Genomic DNA, 16,465 nt, shown 5'->3' with positions numbered 1-16,465 from the left:
GAGCGGTCGCGCCCGCCGCAAAGAGATCAACCGTTGCCATCGGATCTGCTGTGGGACTCCAGGTATGGCATTGACTCGCCTCTATGGGACACGTGGTTCCGCGACGAGCACAAACTGCGTCGACGGTCCTACTTTGTTGGCCAGCGCCCACTGTGTCCGGCTCGTGCAGACAGCCCGCTCCAAGTGTGCGGCCGTAGGCGTGTGCGCGGCATCTCGCTGACGCCGTCGCCATCTCTGTCCCCTCCACTGGCGCCACGCATGACGAGGAGGCCCGGCTCATGAGGCGTGTCATGGAGGATTCCATGAACACGCACGACGAGCGGCAATGGGAATGGCCTGGAAACCGCGTTGTCCCTCTCTACGGCCGGCGACGTGGCCATCCCGGAGCTAGACGTTTTCGTCAAGGAGGAGGTTCACGAGGAGCAGCCCCTTGCCGTGTGGGACCCTCGTCTGGTGGGCCAGCGGTGGAGCTGGTCCTGCATGGCGCCGGAGATGGCCGAATCGGTGGGAGTCGGCCCATGGTCAGCAACGCCACCACGGTCGCCGGAGCAGGAGCAAGAGCCACTGGAGGAGGTGGTGCAGGCGCCACCGGCGCCTCCGGTCTGGTAGAGGTCGTCAGCCCACCTGTGGCAGCCACCGCCCTACGTCGAACTCACCGGCGACGACGAGTAGGACGACGACTCCTAAAGACGACGACGGCCACCGGCGACGGGCCTTTATCTACTTTTTTATGCTTTTTATTAAGTTTTAGTTTAATTAAGACCTGCGTTGAACTTTGGTACTATGGACATATGGATGTTTTATGTTTATAATCATGTTTTCGTATTATTTGCTAGTTTATTTTCTTTCTTTGGGGGGTGCAAAAAATTGAAGTCCACGAACCCAGACGGTTTGGGACGGGGCGTGCCCGTTGGATGCACGACCGCAAACGGACGGTCGTGTTCGTTTTCCTGGCTCAAACGGACGAAAAGCGGATGAACCGGACGTCCGTTTGGGGTCGCGCGTTGGAGTTGGCCTAAGGATATTTTGGCCACCTGCGGGCCATATGCCGTCACCTTGAGGTGCGGGTCAAGACCAGAAACCCCACTCCACACACATATTCTCTATCTGTTGCCACCAACTGGCGACAAGATACGGAATTGAAGGATCATATCACAGAATATTTTAAAAAGTTTTTTACCTCAGAGATCGAGCAACCTAATCAGGATGTGTTATCACTGGTAAAGAGGAGAGTATCTACTGAGATGAACAATGCCCTCCTTTCTCCGTATACAGCTGACGATGTTCGTAAAGCCTTGTTCGACATTGGGGATTTGAAAGCCCCAGGGCCTGATGGGCTCCATGCTATTTTCTATAAAAGGTTTTGGCCAATGTTAGGAGATTATCTGATCGAGGAGGTTTTGAAAGCAGTAAACACTTGCACTATCCCATCTAGCTGGAATGATACTGCGATTGTGATGATACCAAAAGTCAATTCTCTGGAGAAGGTAACCCAGTTTAGACCAATTAGTCTGTGCAATGTAGTGTATAAAATTATTGCAAAAATGATTGCCTCTCGCCTAAAGGTGTTCCTACCAGATATTATTAGCCCAACTCAAAGCGCATTCGTTCCTGGAAGACTTATTACGGACAACGTATTGGTGGCATACGAATGCTTCCACACCATCAAGAAAAAGAGAGCAGGCAAAGAAGTGTGCGATAAAATTGGATATGCATAAAGCTTATGACCGGGTTGAATGGCCTTTTCTCAAGGAGATTATGCTCAAACTTGGATTTCGTGAGGTGTGGGTAAATTTTATTATGGAGTGTGTTTCTACTGTTGAATATCGTATTCGGTTTAATGCGGAGGAGAGTGAAAGCTTTAAACCTACTAGGGGTCTGAGGCAAGGAGACCCGCTGTCTCCTTACCTGTTCCTGTTATGCACGGAGGGTCTCACAACTTTACTAACGCATGCGGAAGAAAATGGGAATATTTCAGGAGTAAAGGTTTGCAGAGATGCCCCATCTGTCACGAACCTTCTTTTTGCTGATGACTCTTTAATCCTTATGAAAGCAAATTTGCAAAGTGCGGAAACATTAAAATCAGTTCTAGATTCGTATTGCGCAGCTTCAGGGCAGATGGTTAGTGTTGACAAATCCAGCATCTTTTTTAGCCCTAATACGGGAGTGGACACTAGAGAACAAATGTGTACAATTCTCAATATAATGACTGGGGCCTTGAATGACAAATATTTAGGACTGCCGGCCAATGTGGGTTTAGATAAAACCAATTGTTTTCAATACTTAATTGATCGTATTGTTCAGAGAATTAGTGGCTGGAAGGAAAAACTTCTGTCGGCTGGAGGAAAGGAGATCTTACTTAAAGCGGTTGTTCAAGCTATTCCCACCTATGCAATGTCGGTCTTTAAAATTTCTAAAAAAATTGCAAAGGAATTATTGACGCGATGGCGCATTTCTGGTGGGGAGATGAGGACAACCAAAGGAGGATGCATTGGATGGCTTGGTGGAAAATGTGTGTACCCAAGAACCAAGGAGGAATGGGTTTTCGGGATATCCATTGTTTCAATTTGGCTATGCTGGCTAAACAGGCTTGGCGTCTTCTCGAGAATCCGGATTCTCTATGTGCTACTATTTTGAGAGTCAAATACTATTCTGACGGTGACTTGTTGAACACTGACCTGAAGAAGGGATCTTCCTTCACCTGGCAAAGTATTATGGCGGGTGTGAGCTCCCTGAAGCGTGGTCATATTTGGCGAGTGGAAAACGGGCAGAATATTGGCATTTGGGAGGATGCATGGATTCCAAATTGTGTAAACCGTAAAATTGTTACCCCTAAGGGAGGCCATTGTTATGAAGGTAGCAGATTTGATTGATCCAATCCTAAATAGTTGGGATGAAGATCTTCTCACGCAGACTCTATGGCCTATTGATGTTCAGCGAGTGCTTACGATCCCGATATCGCAACATGATATGCCAGATTTCATAGCTTGGAATTTCACAAAAAAGGGACTTTTCAGTTCGGTCTGCTTATTTTGTGGAATGGGACCACCAATATGGGAACAAGTTACGACATACCAATGGGATGGAACGTACCACGGTCAATCCTATTTGGGCGAGGATTTGGAAGCTTGCTTGTCCAGCAAAGGTTAACATATTTATTTGGCGTACACTTCACGGCACTATTCCGTGTCGTGTTAACTTAGCTAATAGACATGTGAAAGTCTCGCCTAAGTGTCCTGCCTGCTCATCTGGGCTAGAAGACACAAAACACTTGTTGTTTCTATGTGACAGAGCAAAAGAAGTGTGGAGAAGACTAGGGATGGACGATATTATCGACAGAGCTTGTAAAATAGACTATGCGGGTGAGGCAATCTTGGAATATTTACTTTCATTACCAGATCAGGAACTATGTATTATGGGCACTCGTAATGTGCGAGACATGATTGCCATATCAGCCTGGTACTTGTGGTGGGAAAGGCGCAAATTGATACACAATGAGACTACTCAGAATGCACAACATATATCCATGGGGATACGCGCTCTCGCTGCCAATTTTGTTAATGCCTCCTCGCCGAAGGCTTCCATTAAAAGAGGAGGATGGTCTAATCCCCCGACGGGATTTGTTAAACTTAATGTTGATGCTTCTTTTGATCACGACCTTCTCAGGGATACGATCGGGGCTGTCTTAAGAGATGACAAAGGTAGGTTCATCGGTGGGGGAAATGGTAAGATTGACTGGTGTGTAGATGTGTTGATGGCTGAAGCTTTGGCGTTAAAATTTGGCCTATCGCTTGCGCAAAGGACGGGTTGTAATCGCATAATTGTTAAATCGGATAATATGGAGGTGATCGAGACCATGAACGAAGGAGGACGATCGTCGGGGGCAGCAGCTGCAATTTTTGATGATTGTTTTCACTTAGCTTGTGATTTTCCTATTTCTAGATTCGAGCATTGTAATAGAGAAGCAAATAAAGTTGCTCATGAACTTGCCAAGTTGGCTAGATTTTCTTTCATTTCTGATTGGTTTGAGGAACCACATAATGCAATTGTACCAATCCTCATAAACGATGTAATGATTATTTCAAATGAATAAAGCTCGAACTTTCTTTCAAAAAACTGGAAGGGCTAGGATGATAGCACATGAAAAGCTCAAAGTTGCAGCAAATTTGACAATTTTGACATGTAGATGAAATCATTTCACAAAATGAACTGCCCCTAAAAAATTTCACTCAGCTGACATTTTTGAGTGGTGCCCGACACGAAGGCGCCACACTACACTGTGTAATGCCTCACTGACAGGCGCTACACGCCTGCCAGCGTCGCACCCCGGACTGCCTAAAAATTACTAAGTCAATGTGCGGCGCCTAAGAGCTAGGCGCCACACTATACAGTGTGGCGCCTAGCCTCTAGGCGTTGCACTAGTGGTTGCATTATTTACCACTACAAAATGAAGCAACCACTAGTGCAACGCCTAGACGCTAGGCGCTACACTGTATAGGCGTCTAGCTCTCAGGTGCTCTGCACACTGATTTAGTAATTTTCGGATCATCCGGGTGCGACGCTGGCTAGGCGTGCAACGCCTGTCAGTCAGGCGCTACACAGTGTAGTGTGGCGCCTTCGTGTCGGGCGCCACTCAAAAATGTCAGTTGAGTGAATTTTTTTTAGGCGCAGTTCATTTTGTGAAATAATTTCATCCATAGGTCAAAATTGTCAAATTTGCCCAAAGCTGGTGGCGACTGAGGCGGCCTCCAGCACCCCACAGGCACTAGCATTTGCATCACAACAGCGGGTTCGTGCACATAGAACAGATTTCTAGATAGAGGGACATAGAAAGAGGGTGAAAGGGAGAAAAAAAGGAGAAGATATGGGGTACAAGAAAGCTGACAAAGAAAGGAGAAGATATGAGGTACAAGAAAGTTGACAGATGGGGTCCACTCATAGTCCTTTTGATAATTTGATGGACAATAGGATTGTCTGATTATTCACTTTGAAATGCAACTTATGCTGCAATCCATGGAAACCCTGAAAAATTTTGTTCTTTAATATTGCCATATACTCCTATGTAGAACCTCCTGGGTAAGTATACCCCGCAAACTAGCATATTATTGAAGTGGTTAGTTTGTTACCAAATAATATATTCTCTTCTCTTTGGCACTCAAACAAATGAAGTTCTTTGGCTTGTTCACTATGATCATGTCCTTAGTTTAAGATCAGAAAGATTATGGATATATTAATATATTATATTGGCACATGTATTGGTTGCTAGCCAAGTTTCGTAGGTCATGGACATGAAGATGTCGAATCAACAATGTGAATACATGTTAGAAACAAGGGGTTAGACGGACTCAACTTGACATATAGTCGGAATATTGTTGGTTTTCTTTTATTATAACAATGCTATGTTCTTGGACATGATATTGTCACATGTACTTGAGATGTGCAGTGAGTTACTTAGTGGTTGTCAAACACTACTCCGTAACTAGGTAGTTATAAGGTCGCTTTCTTTACTAGAATCATGGGGTCGGTACTAGAACTGGTGTGCACGCTACTGGACACTTGGAATATTCTAACAAGGATGGTTCGGAGGCTTCGACCAAGCAACAGAGGCTTGCACAATAATTTTGGAGGTTCCAACGTAGATGTGTCGAAGGCTCCGAATGGCACTTTGGCACAAGAGCTATCTCTTTGGAATGGAGTCGGGGCTCCAAGTGGATCTGAGTTGGTGGCTCCAAACAGTGTAAAATGTAAGATAAAGTCATGGAAAAATTCAAGGTTCAGTGATTTTGGGGTTTGATCTCTAAGCACTTTGAAAGAAAAGTATCACCTCACAAACTGGATCTCCTTTTGATAAGTTGTGCACACATATGGACTCAATGTAATCTTGGATCACTAAAAGCTATAGAAGATGTCCTTAACCTTGCCAAACGTTTGTGAAGAATTGAGGGTCAACAACCATCTTTCCAAATTGCTTCTTTTGGGACTTGTTCTCAAATATACTTGAACAAACATTGGTCCTTTAATCAAGTTGTCATATATCACCAAAAACCCACGAGGGGGCAATGGATGCACTTTCACCAATTGCAAAGAGACCTGGGGTCACCAACCCCCAACTGGATCGCCTTGATTGCTTGCTAGCAATGGAATTTATAGCTAACTGGAAAGGTCATGTCTGGTAGTGTCTACGGCTTCAACGGCTCTCGACTGATCTTGGTTCATGTGGTGCACCCACCTCGCTCTATGTGATGGTGTTGATCTTATTCAGATTGTCTATTATCCATATAAGAATAAGCTAACCAAGCATATGTGGCGTGGATGCATGGTTGATGTGCTTCCATCACTGACAACAACTATTCGTTTCCAATGTCTCATGAGAGATTCAGGCATATTTCTTCATCAAGCGTTAGACTATAGAACAACATAGACTTTGTGTTCTCATATTCAATATTTTAGATCCATTTTGAGCTTGAAAGGGTGTTAAGAGTATTAGTTAGGGCATCTCTAGTTGAAGCTCAAAACTTAACTCGTAAAAAGCCACCCCCAAAACTTGAATCCCCCAAAAATCCGGCTTTTCTAGGTTGCATTCTAACCAATCCCCAAAACTTAACTTCCTAAACTTTCCTTTGATATATCCCACTTCCTTTTGCAAACTTCAAATCCATTTCAACTATCTTTTGACAGCATATTAATTCAAACATTGATTTGAACGATGTAAATATTTTAACATCATTTTAAACTTATTGTTGTTTTTAAAAATTCAAATTCAAACACAATAAATGTTCAAATGAAACAATTGTCTAAACAAATACAACAAATGATTTGCCCCTGTCTGTTCAGAGAAAGGGGCTTTTTTTTGTGAGGCCAAAATGGTTATTGAGACTACCTCTTTTGGGGATGGGTTAGAGACCCTTAAATCCTAAGAGGGTGTTCAACTAGAGATGCTCTTAGATGCATATTTTTTATGTAGAAGAAAGTATATTATGGCCATTTAGCTTTGCGTATCCTCTTGCTGTGCGACAGAGAAAATTGATTTGGCCATTTCTGTTTTATTAATAGGTACTACATGAAAACACCATGAATCCCTTGCACGACATCGATCCTTGAAATTATCTAAGTGTCCTTCCTCTGGTCAGTAAGTTACATCATTATCATGTACGGCGATGCTGTCTAGCTTTTAGCATGTAGTATGTAGTACCACTGTACTTGATAATGCCAAATTGCCAGGTTGCACATGCACGAAAACAACCTGCAAAAGCTCTTTGTCCTGAAGAAAGCTAGCCTGAAACTCATATTCTGAATGTCTATGCTTGAGGGCGTGTCCTGACATCAGAATGGGATCCTTGTTCATGCTCCTAGTCTGAGGTAATCATGCTTCTTCGTAGCGAGCTTGGGCATGACAAAGCACCGCCTGAACCGGTCCAGAGCCTTCACTCTGATCCTCAGCCGGAGCCGTCGGAGCCCGTCAATGACGGACCTAAAACCCTTCTGCAGTTTCTTGGCCTTGCCAAGGCTGAACAGCCTTCTCTTGCTCTTCTTCCTCACTGCAAGGCAAAAGGAAAAGGCTTGATGATCTTCTTCCTGGAACTACCCGCAGTTTAACCGCTCGGTTGTGGTTAATTAACTAATTAATGTTACCGGGGCACGTGAATTCAGCCGCGGATCTAATCACAGCCGACATTCTCTTTGTAACAACAAATGAGTCGGTGAGGTTGCGGTATCTGCAGCTTTTCGGAATTCTGCTTGCTTAAAGAGCTGGAGTTTGCAGGTAAAGTTACCTTGTAGTTTCTTCTTATCCTGGCCACCCCTTAGCCTCGCATTTTGGATTACCTGCAGCTCAATGAACAAACGGTAATCACTACAAACTTGGTTTTAGCTACGGGAACGTCGAAATTCCAAACTCTTTCAGTAGTCTGCGAGAGTTGTCAAAGGTAGGCAAGTACAAATGACAGCGTGTTTACATCCATTCTTCTCATTCTTTCCGTTTATTGGTTTTAATGTCCGATAAACCCATAAACACGTACCCTTTTTTCCTGCAAAACTGTACGCTTTTCTTTATGAAGTACGTATATATAGAATAGAAGTATTCCGCGTATGATGTAAAGTAAAATTTTCCCTACACTTTTCTTGGTTTCTATCTATGCCTTGTTATTTTGTAAATTTGGGGGGAAGTCTGTACCTCTGCCAAGCTCTCCTGCCGCTTTCTCATCCTGCTCTGAATGTAGTTTCGGGTGCACTGCGTCCACGGACACGCATGATACAACCAGCGTTAACTGGGACCCGGTCGAGCTACTTTCAAAAACAAAATTGGGAGCCGATGGAGCTAACCTTGATGTGGTACTTGACGTAGGCCTGGAAGTTGAGCAGGATCCACGCCGTTTTGGCGGCCCTCTTCCGCTTCACGTGCCGCTCGAAGATGTCTGCAAATCATATACATCCAGCACGTCGGAGAACTCCAACTCCAGGCGACACAAGACAAGAGGGAGCAACGCAACGTACCGAAGGAGACGAAGCCGCCGTTGGTGGTGAGGTGCTGCACGGACTCCCCCCGCAGCTCCGGTGGTGGGATGGCCGACCAGCTGCACTTGGGCGCCTTCGCGTACGAGCTCCCTGCGTCCTGCAGCTCCTGCATCCGTACACCTCACTCAGGTCTAGGGGCACGGGAAAAAGCAGGTGGGTGGGTACTGAACTACTACTGCTGGCTGGTGTCGAGCACCCACCTGGAAGAAGGAGGTGGCGACGGCTACGTCCGTGTCGTCCCGGAAACGCATGGGGAAAATGGCGTTGATCTTCCCCGGCTGCAGGGCCAAGAGCCACGCCATTAGCACTACAATTGAACTTCGTCTCCACGGGACTCGCAAGCAAGACAGTAGTGGCGTACCGTTCTGCTGACGAAGAAGGGGTCGCGGTGGTTGTACACGAGCTTGGTGGCACCGGAGGAGCCGAGGCTCCCCAGCAGGTGCTTCAGCTGCGACCCGAGGACGATGGACTGCAGCAGCGACACCTGCCGGACAGCCCTGGCGCGATCCTTCGGCCTGGTGAGGCCGGAGAAGTTGAGCTTCAGCGTCAGTGCGTACCCCTCTCTGGCCGGCTCCACGATCTCCGCGAACTTGTGGTACATCTTCCTCACCTCCTGCAGCGTGAACTCCGGCAGGCAGGTCGACGTCGACGCCTCGTGGAAGAGGGACGGCGTCGATATCGACAGGTACACGTTCTCGGGGTCCGACGCCGAGGCCTGCACATAGTTCATTCGATCAGCTGGCAGTTTCTGAGAGCACCGCTGACAACAAATATACACATGGTTTGTGGCTGATTCGAAGATGGGATCATTCACCTGTACATGGTATCGCACTGATCCCAACTCGAAGAAGGTGTGGTCCACCGGCATTGGCCTCTCAGAGCTGCAAGCATCCAAGCATGAGCAAAAGACATCAAGTCAAACTCTGCTTCAGTCGGAACGAAATGCGAACTGGAAAGATGAGCTAGCACCTCTGGAACCTCGTCAGGATTTCGACGAGCGCCCGCGACCCGCCGTTGAAGAACGCCATGGCTTTGCTGCCGGGGATCCACGGGCGCCGTCCCTTTATAATGGCCCTGGTGATGATGGTGGGAAAACGAAGAGGTTCAGGAGTTGTTTTGGCATGAGGCAACACCACACCAACAATTAAAGGACAAGGGTGACTATCTGACTGGTGAGACTGGAGAGCCTGAAGGGGACCTCTCCATGTTATTGGTGGACTGCTTCAGAAGCAACCTACCTAGACACCCAGTGACCTCAGCCTCCCTTCACCCTTGCTTTGTTTCCAATTCACTCCACAATCATCCCATGCTTTTCTCCCACTGCTCTAGCACTGAATGATCAGCTGCGTAGCCAAATTCAGAAATTTTTGGAACGGCACCCAAAGGTGTCGAACAAAATTTCCAGTTTAAAATCGGCCCAAGATGGGTCTTTTAGAGCAAACCTAATCCTACAAGTTTCACCTCTTGTTTATTTTTCCAGAAGAAATAGCAGACCAGCTGCACCAGTCGCGGTCGGTAGGTGAAACATAAGATTTTCTTTTATTTGGCAAGAAAGGTAAGAGTGTGACAACACAAAGTCACCGACGATGAAAAGAGAAGATCTTTCTTTCATTTGATTCGGTGCTCATGTTACAGCATTTCAAATGTACTCTCGATCAAAAAAGGTAGATACAATGTCAGATAGGTTGAAGAGTGCAGGATGCTATGCTATCCAAAACCCATGTATGAGGAATAACCCTGCAGCCAAATGTTGTTGCCAGGTCTAGAGCCTCAGCTTCCCTCTTACTGAAAACCTCATCAACAGCGTCTTCATTACATCCATTCGGAACTTCCTTGTTGTAAACAATCAGGGATGTGCTAGAGAGATCAGCCTTGCCCAAAATTGATCCCCCTGCCGCGGCAATCAATTCATCAAGCTCAACCTTGAATGTCAGAGGATGGCCAATGAAGTAGAAGGTCAACCCTGAAAACAGACTTGGTGCCTACAGAAAGAAAGATGTGCACTCAATAGCCTGTTCAGATTTTATTTTACATTTTGCTAATTTTCTCAATGAATTCCTATACAAACCTTTTGCATTGCTCGTAGTCTTCCTATACGGGGGCCATCAATGGCGCCATGGACATCAGAGCAAATCTCATAGGGCTCTTCTGGGACTGGTTTTTTAGCCTCCAGGCAAGCACTCAGCCCTAAATATCAGAACAATGCTGTATAAGAACTTCCTTCCAAAAAGGGTGCAACAAGGGAAACCAAAGTAAATTCACGCACAATGTCCACACAGCAAGTAATGTTCTGCTAAGCTTAATAGCCAGGATAAATACAAAACAAAGTGACCACATGTAAGCAAACTATTGTGTCTAACATGTGCAGTGGTCAAGGAAAAGTGGGACCAATCAAGAGAACTTGGTCATCAGAGGACATGTACTTACAATTCACATTGACAACCCATTTCCCAGCAAGTATGGCCAGGAGAACCTTTCGTGTCCTGCCACATGCTAAATGTTCGTTGGTATTGGCAAGCACATGAGTTACGTTTGAACTCCAGTTATTGGTTGTTGTGACGCCTGAGTGGTACTCAAACTGATCCAAGATTTCCTGTTAAGTTTCCAGAGACACCAAGACAACTTTGTTATCGGAGCAGTCACACAAGGTAATAGTATGTGAATGGTATAATCAAACAAGCAAGAATTACCTTGTCTTGATCAGAGAGGGCAGATCCACATATCACCCATTCACTTGTCGGACAAAGTGAGGTCCAAAGTTCATTCATCTCCATCGGGAATGGTGAGTTCAAATCACCAAGCACTGTTTCAGAAGATGGTCTGGCAAATTGAGGAAAGGTGAAGTCCATCAAGAGACAGATGCAGATATAGCAAAATGCAGCATAAATAACATGCGCAGAGAACGCACTGTTGCGGCTGGGCGGCCTTCTTGTTTTTTGACTTCGATCTCTCACATGGCAGCCTCTTTGATGAATGGGTAGGACACAGCATAACAAACTCTCCCTAAAGCACATCACATTTATTTGATTATAGGACTTGAGAAAATGTTTACCAGAAAAAGGAACTGCATTTTAACATAATGCAGATCAAAAAAAGGATGCAGGACTTACTTCGTCCCATCTGCAGCCTGAGACCCCACGGGCACATGGTAAATGGTAGCTCTTGCGGCAGCTCTTAAAAAGACAGCCCAGTGCCGCACCTTTTAATCCACAAATACCACACTTCATCTTCGAAGAGCGGGCCAACTCAGACTCCAACTTTTTAACCATATCACCTTCAAAGTATGCCTGAGGAGCCCTGTATTGGTATTGTAACTTAGTAATCACAACACAGATACTAGAAACAAGCCATATAAGACAAACAAAACCACAAAAATGCAAAGTGAAATGTATGTTTTCAGTCAGAGAAGTAAGCCTTTTTGTAAATACAGAAAGATAAGCTCAAATCTTGCATGGAACATACCATTCAGCACATTTCTCGTGGACATGGAGAACATTAGATTTCCATGCTTGATCATCCTTCACTAGTGCTTCATCCAAACAATGCAACAAAGGGCCAGTACACTGAGTTTTAAAAAGTACATTAGATTATGCAGTATACAAACAGTCAGTGGCATCGCTAGTCAAACAGCGGTGGGTGAATAAAGCACACAGATCAAATTTTGCCCATTGTCTGACCTCACTGATTTCGGAAGAGTGACAAAACTCGCATTTCCATGCAGCATTCATACTTGGTTGTTCTGCATTGATGTTTGCAATCACATTAGTGTCTTCCATTTCTGGAAATTCAGAAAGGTAACTAGTTAGAAACTAAATAGTACTTACTTTCACTCTGATCTGAGGATTTTTGCCTCTTCAGTCCTCTAGTACTGTCATCTGTTACATTTGGCCCTCTTTTCAAAGTACTCTGAGGAGGTGATCCGCTTGTTATCTGACAGAATGACCGGTTTCAGGAGTGAGATTTTTCATTATAAAGAGGATATACCAGATGCAAAGAGAGGGAAAAGCAAATTTGCTTGTAGAAACAAGTTATTACTCTGCAAAAGATAGAATATTACCAACTCTCCTTCAAGGTCATTGCTATCACATTCCAGATCCCCAGAGCCAACAGGAGTTTGAGACCCACACGGTCCTGTCTGTACAATAACCGTTGGCTCAACTGCCACATCATTAGTTCTGTTTCCTGGTGCAGGATCCATTGCTTGCACACCATCAGCATTTTCATTTGCAGGTCCAGATGCTTGGTTACATGGCAGCTTTGAAGCATCCAGGTTGTAAGAACTTGTCGTTCCTGATTCTGGAGTTCCTTGAGATGTAGCCTTTGCAACTGACCAAAAGAAGAATTTTTCAAATCAACCAACATACTAGTATGGTCTCGCAACTAGAAGAAACCTTGTGCTTATTGTTCTGAGAGCACAAAAACAGGAATTGGTCAATAGTGTACCATGAATGTCTGCTTGAGTCCCGAGCTGCAGAGACATGCTGCTGACCGTAGAGCTTATGCTCCTCTGAATGTTCACTAACGCCTCAATTTGAGAAGCAGGTCTTAAATCTGCAAGTGGTTTCGATATCAGGCGAGCAATTAGTGAAAACTCCGTAACCAAACGCCTCGGTTTACCACGATGTGTACCTTGAGGATGGTAGGCTAGTTTGCAAATGGCGCAGCTGTGGCCATTCATAGCCTGCGGAGTGGCACATTTGCTGGAAAAATTCAAGAAATTCGTCACAAGGCGATGTGAGTAGAGAGAATGGCACATCGGTTAGGTTGTAAGGGTAGTAACCTGCAGCATGTGTGGCAACACGGCAGCATCGTAGGCGCGCTGAGCAACTTCAGGCTGCAAAAAAAAAAGAAAAATTGAGATCATCAGTCGGTACAAATCAAGGAGGCAAAGCTTTACCCGGACCCAGATCTAGGAAAGTCCACTTTTTTGTATGCAAGTATTATCGGTGCTCATATTGTATGGGATCCTCGCGAGAAGCATACAAAGTTGTAGCCTCAGTCCGCATCTGGATCCAGAGAACTAAGATGCGGGGTGGGGGGGAAGGGAAGGGAGGGCGAGGTGGCGTACCAGACGGGGCAGGTGAGCTCCAGCTCCATCTTCTGCACGTTGAGCTTCAGCGGGTTGACGAACCTCCTCATGCCCTCCATCTGCGCCGCTCCTGACTAACAACACTCCAGACGAAGAAGGGTTGTGCTGTGATGGCGCGAGGAGGCTAGCTCTGGAGGCGGTGATGGTGAAATACCCGGGGCGGCTCTGGAAATGGGGGGGGGAAGAAGTGGCGCCAGCGGGAAGGAGGAAATGTTTCGAGGGCGCGTGGACGCGGCTCGGAATCGGGCGCCATCCGCGCGAAATTTTCGGGCAGGGCGGCGGGGGGAGCTTCTGTGGGAAAACTGGCTGCTTTGCAGGAAGGGTGCGTAGGATTGGCGGCGACAGCAGGAAGACCTAGCAAACCCCGGTCCACCTCCGGCGGCAGCTGATGGATACCTTTTTTTTTCGAGGAAAGCTGATGGATACCTCCTATTCATTGACCTGCGCGGCGGGTAGCACGCAAACGCGAACCCCCGCACGCTTTTGGGCCAGCCCAAGCGCGGGGCGGGCGCCCTGTTTTATTTTGTAAAACAAAATGCTTCATTATTAAAAAATGTTCAGGGTTTCAACCAACAATTGAATTTAAAAATATTCACCAATTTTAGAAATGTGGTAGGATTTTAAAAATGTGGAAAATAATGTTCTTGACAACATAAATTGTTTCCAATTTTCAAAAATGTCCGTGAATCCAAAAAAGTTCCCAAATTTGAAAAAATATGTGAATTTGAAAACAAATCATGAACTCAGAAAATATTCATGAGTTTTAAAAATATGTTCATGGATTTCAGAAAATTTTCATGAATTCAAAATATGTGCACAATTTCGAAAAATGTTCCCGGATTTGGAAAAGGAATGTTTCTTTTTTTTGAAAAATCGTGTTTTTGAAAAATATTCATGAGTTTTAGAAAAATGTTTGTGGATTCTAGAAAATGTTCGCAATTTTGAAACTAATCACAATTTCAAAAACAAATTCATGACTTGTAAAAATGTACATGAATTCAAAAATATCCGCATTTCAAAGATGTTGAGAATTCTAAAAAAGTTCATGATTTGAAAAATGTTTGTGAATATGTAAAAAAGTTCATAATTTCAAAAAATAACATGGATTTGTAATTTAAAAAAATGTTCAAGATTTCAGAAAAATCACAATTAAAATAATGTCCGTAATTTAAAAATTGTTCATAATTTCAAAAGGCATTCGCGAAATTGAAAGATGTTCACAACATGAAAAACAACAAGACAAATAAAAAAGGAAAAGAAACAAAAAAGAACATGAAATAAAAAAGAAAAAAGAAAAAATGTATGCACTACTTTGGATCGGCCCAAATTCATGTAGCCATCACGGTCGGGTGTGTGTTTGGTCGACAACCTTCAACCTACGCGATAAATAGGAACCACCCAACTGATGTGTCACCAGAGCTGGCTACTTGGGTCGTGCCAGGCATACCCAGCATGTGATGGGCCCACACGATTCAGCGGGAAATGCCAGACGGGGCAGGTGAGCTCCAGCCCCATCTTCTACACGTTGAGCTTCAGCGGGTTGACGAAACTCCTCATGCCCTCCATCTCCGCCGCTCACGCCCGCGCTCCTGGCTAGCACTCTCCACACGAAGAAGGGTTGTGCTACGATGGTGCGAGAACGCTAGCTCTGGAGGCGGTGAAATACCCGGGCCAGCTCTGGAAATGGCGGGGAGGAAGTGGCGCCATCGGGAAGGAGGAAATGTTTCGAAGGCACGTGGACGCGGCTCGGAATCGGGTGCCATCCGCGGGAAATTTTCGGGTAGGGCGGGGGGGGGGGAGATTCTGTGGGAAAACTGGCTGCTTTGAAGTTGAAGGAAGGGTGGCGACCTAGCCACCAATCGTGGAGCGCGGCCTAGCAAAGCCCACCTTCGGCAGCAGCGACAGCTGGAGACCTCCTATTCATTGACCTGTGCGGCGGGAAACACGCAAACGCGCACCCCCGCACGCTTTTGGGCCAGCCCAAGCGCGGAGCAGGCGCCTGGTTCTTTTTTCCCGTTTTTGTAAAACAAAATGCTTCATTATTAAAAAATGTTCAGGGTTTCAACAAACAATCGAATTTAAAAATATTAACCAAATTTAGAAATGTTGTCAGATTTTAAAAATGTGGAAAATAATCTTCTTCACAACAAAAAATGTTTCCAATTTTCAAAAATGTCTGTGAATTAAAAAAAGTCCCACATTTGAAAAAATAAGTGAATTTGAAAACAAATCATGAATTCAGAAAATATTCATGAGTTTTAAAAATATGTTCATGGATTTCAGAAAATTTACATGAATACAAAACACGTGCACAATTTCGAAAAATGTTCCCGGATATGGAAAAGGAATGTGATTTTTTTTGAAAATCATGATTTCAAAAAATATTCAGGAGTTTTAGAAAAATGTTTGTTGATTTAGAAAATGTTCGCATTTCTAGAACAAATTCATGACTTGTAATAATATACATGAATTCAAAAATATCCGCATTTAAAAAATGTTGAGAATTCTAAAAATGATTTGAAAAATGTTTGTGAATGTGTAAAAAAGTTCACAATTTTTAAAAAAATAACATGGATTTGTAAATACATGTTCAAGATTTCAAAAAAATGTTCAAGATTTCAGAAAAAACACAATTAAAATAATGTTCATAATTTAAAAATTGTTCATGATTTCAAAAGGCATTCGCAAATTTGAAGATGTTCACAACATAAAAAAGAACAAGAGAAATAGAAAAGGAAAAGAAACAAAAAAGAACATGAAATAAAAAAGAAAAAAGAAAAAATGGTATGCACAACTTGGATCGACCCAAATTCATGTAGCCATCACCGTTGGGGGCGTGTTTGGTCGACAACCTTCAACCTA

At 44.5% G+C, this 16,465-nt stretch overlaps 2 protein-coding genes across 3 annotated transcripts; both read right to left on the bottom strand.

Annotated features, from left to right (window-relative positions):
- Positions 1-7,016: 7,016 nt before the first annotated feature.
- On the bottom strand, positions 7,017-9,691 carry LOC119365024 (actin-related protein 2/3 complex subunit 2B-like). Of its 2 annotated transcripts, none has more exons than XM_037630604.1 (9): positions 9,484-9,667; positions 9,329-9,395; positions 8,876-9,229; positions 8,715-8,792; positions 8,494-8,620; positions 8,323-8,414; positions 8,174-8,230; positions 7,773-7,824; positions 7,017-7,538 (listed from the first exon to the last, which is right to left on the bottom strand). In XM_037630604.1, the coding sequence occupies exons 1-9, from the start codon at positions 9,540-9,542 to the stop codon at positions 7,342-7,344; spliced, it is 1,083 nt and encodes a 360-aa protein (XP_037486501.1). In that variant the 5' UTR covers positions 9,543-9,667; the 3' UTR covers positions 7,017-7,341. The 2 variants fall into 2 exon arrangements, with proteins under 2 accessions (XP_037486501.1, XP_037486502.1); XM_037630605.1 differs by having other exon boundaries at positions 7,423-7,538; positions 7,633-7,824; positions 9,484-9,691.
- Positions 9,692-10,096: 405 nt separating this feature from the next.
- LOC119365023 (protein BREAST CANCER SUSCEPTIBILITY 1 homolog) lies at positions 10,097-13,877 on the bottom strand. The gene is made up of 14 exons (XM_037630603.1): positions 13,583-13,877; positions 13,295-13,348; positions 13,144-13,214; positions 12,958-13,065; positions 12,572-12,840; positions 12,339-12,444; positions 12,192-12,253; positions 11,977-12,077; positions 11,625-11,811; positions 11,423-11,517; positions 11,205-11,334; positions 10,942-11,107; positions 10,583-10,701; positions 10,097-10,496 (listed from the first exon to the last, which is right to left on the bottom strand). The coding sequence occupies exons 1-14, from the start codon at positions 13,660-13,662 to the stop codon at positions 10,191-10,193; spliced, it is 1,854 nt and encodes a 617-aa protein (XP_037486500.1). The 5' UTR covers positions 13,663-13,877; the 3' UTR covers positions 10,097-10,190.
- Between the last annotated feature and the right edge of the window lie 2,588 nt (positions 13,878-16,465).

Source organism: Triticum dicoccoides, chromosome 2B, assembly GCF_002162155.2.
Source record: "Triticum dicoccoides isolate Atlit2015 ecotype Zavitan chromosome 2B, WEW_v2.0, whole genome shotgun sequence".
NCBI classification, from domain to species: Eukaryota; Viridiplantae; Streptophyta; class Magnoliopsida; order Poales; family Poaceae; genus Triticum; species Triticum dicoccoides.
The sequence above is the reverse complement of the archived record's forward strand: the minus strand, read 5'-3'. Positions and strand labels throughout refer to the sequence as shown.

What these genes read in the sequence shown, in the direction of transcription:
- LOC119365024 (XM_037630604.1), bottom strand. Translation starts at nt 9,542, where the DNA reads ATGGCGTTCTTCAACGGCGGGTCGCGGGCGCTCGTCGAAATCCTGACG. An exon ending in CAGTGCGATACCATGTACAG is followed by an intron (nt 9,230 to 9,328) that starts GTGAATGATCCC and finishes AACTATGTGCAG; the next exon opens with GCCTCGGCGTCGGACCCCGA. An exon ending in GGATAAGAAGAAACTACAAG is followed by an intron (nt 7,539 to 7,772) that starts GTAACTTTACCT and finishes TTTGCCTTGCAG; the next exon opens with TGAGGAAGAAGAGCAAGAGA.
- LOC119365023 (XM_037630603.1), bottom strand. Translation starts at nt 13,662, where the DNA reads ATGGAGGGCATGAGGAGGTTCGTCAACCCGCTGAAGCTCAACGTGCAG. An exon ending in GAGCTCACCTGCCCCGTCTG is followed by an intron (nt 13,349 to 13,582) that starts GTACGCCACCTC and finishes TTTTTTTTGCAG; the next exon opens with CCTGAAGTTGCTCAGCGCGC. An exon ending in CACGAGAAATGTGCTGAATG is followed by an intron (nt 11,812 to 11,976) that starts GTATGTTCCATG and finishes ATACCAATACAG; the next exon opens with GGCTCCTCAGGCATACTTTG.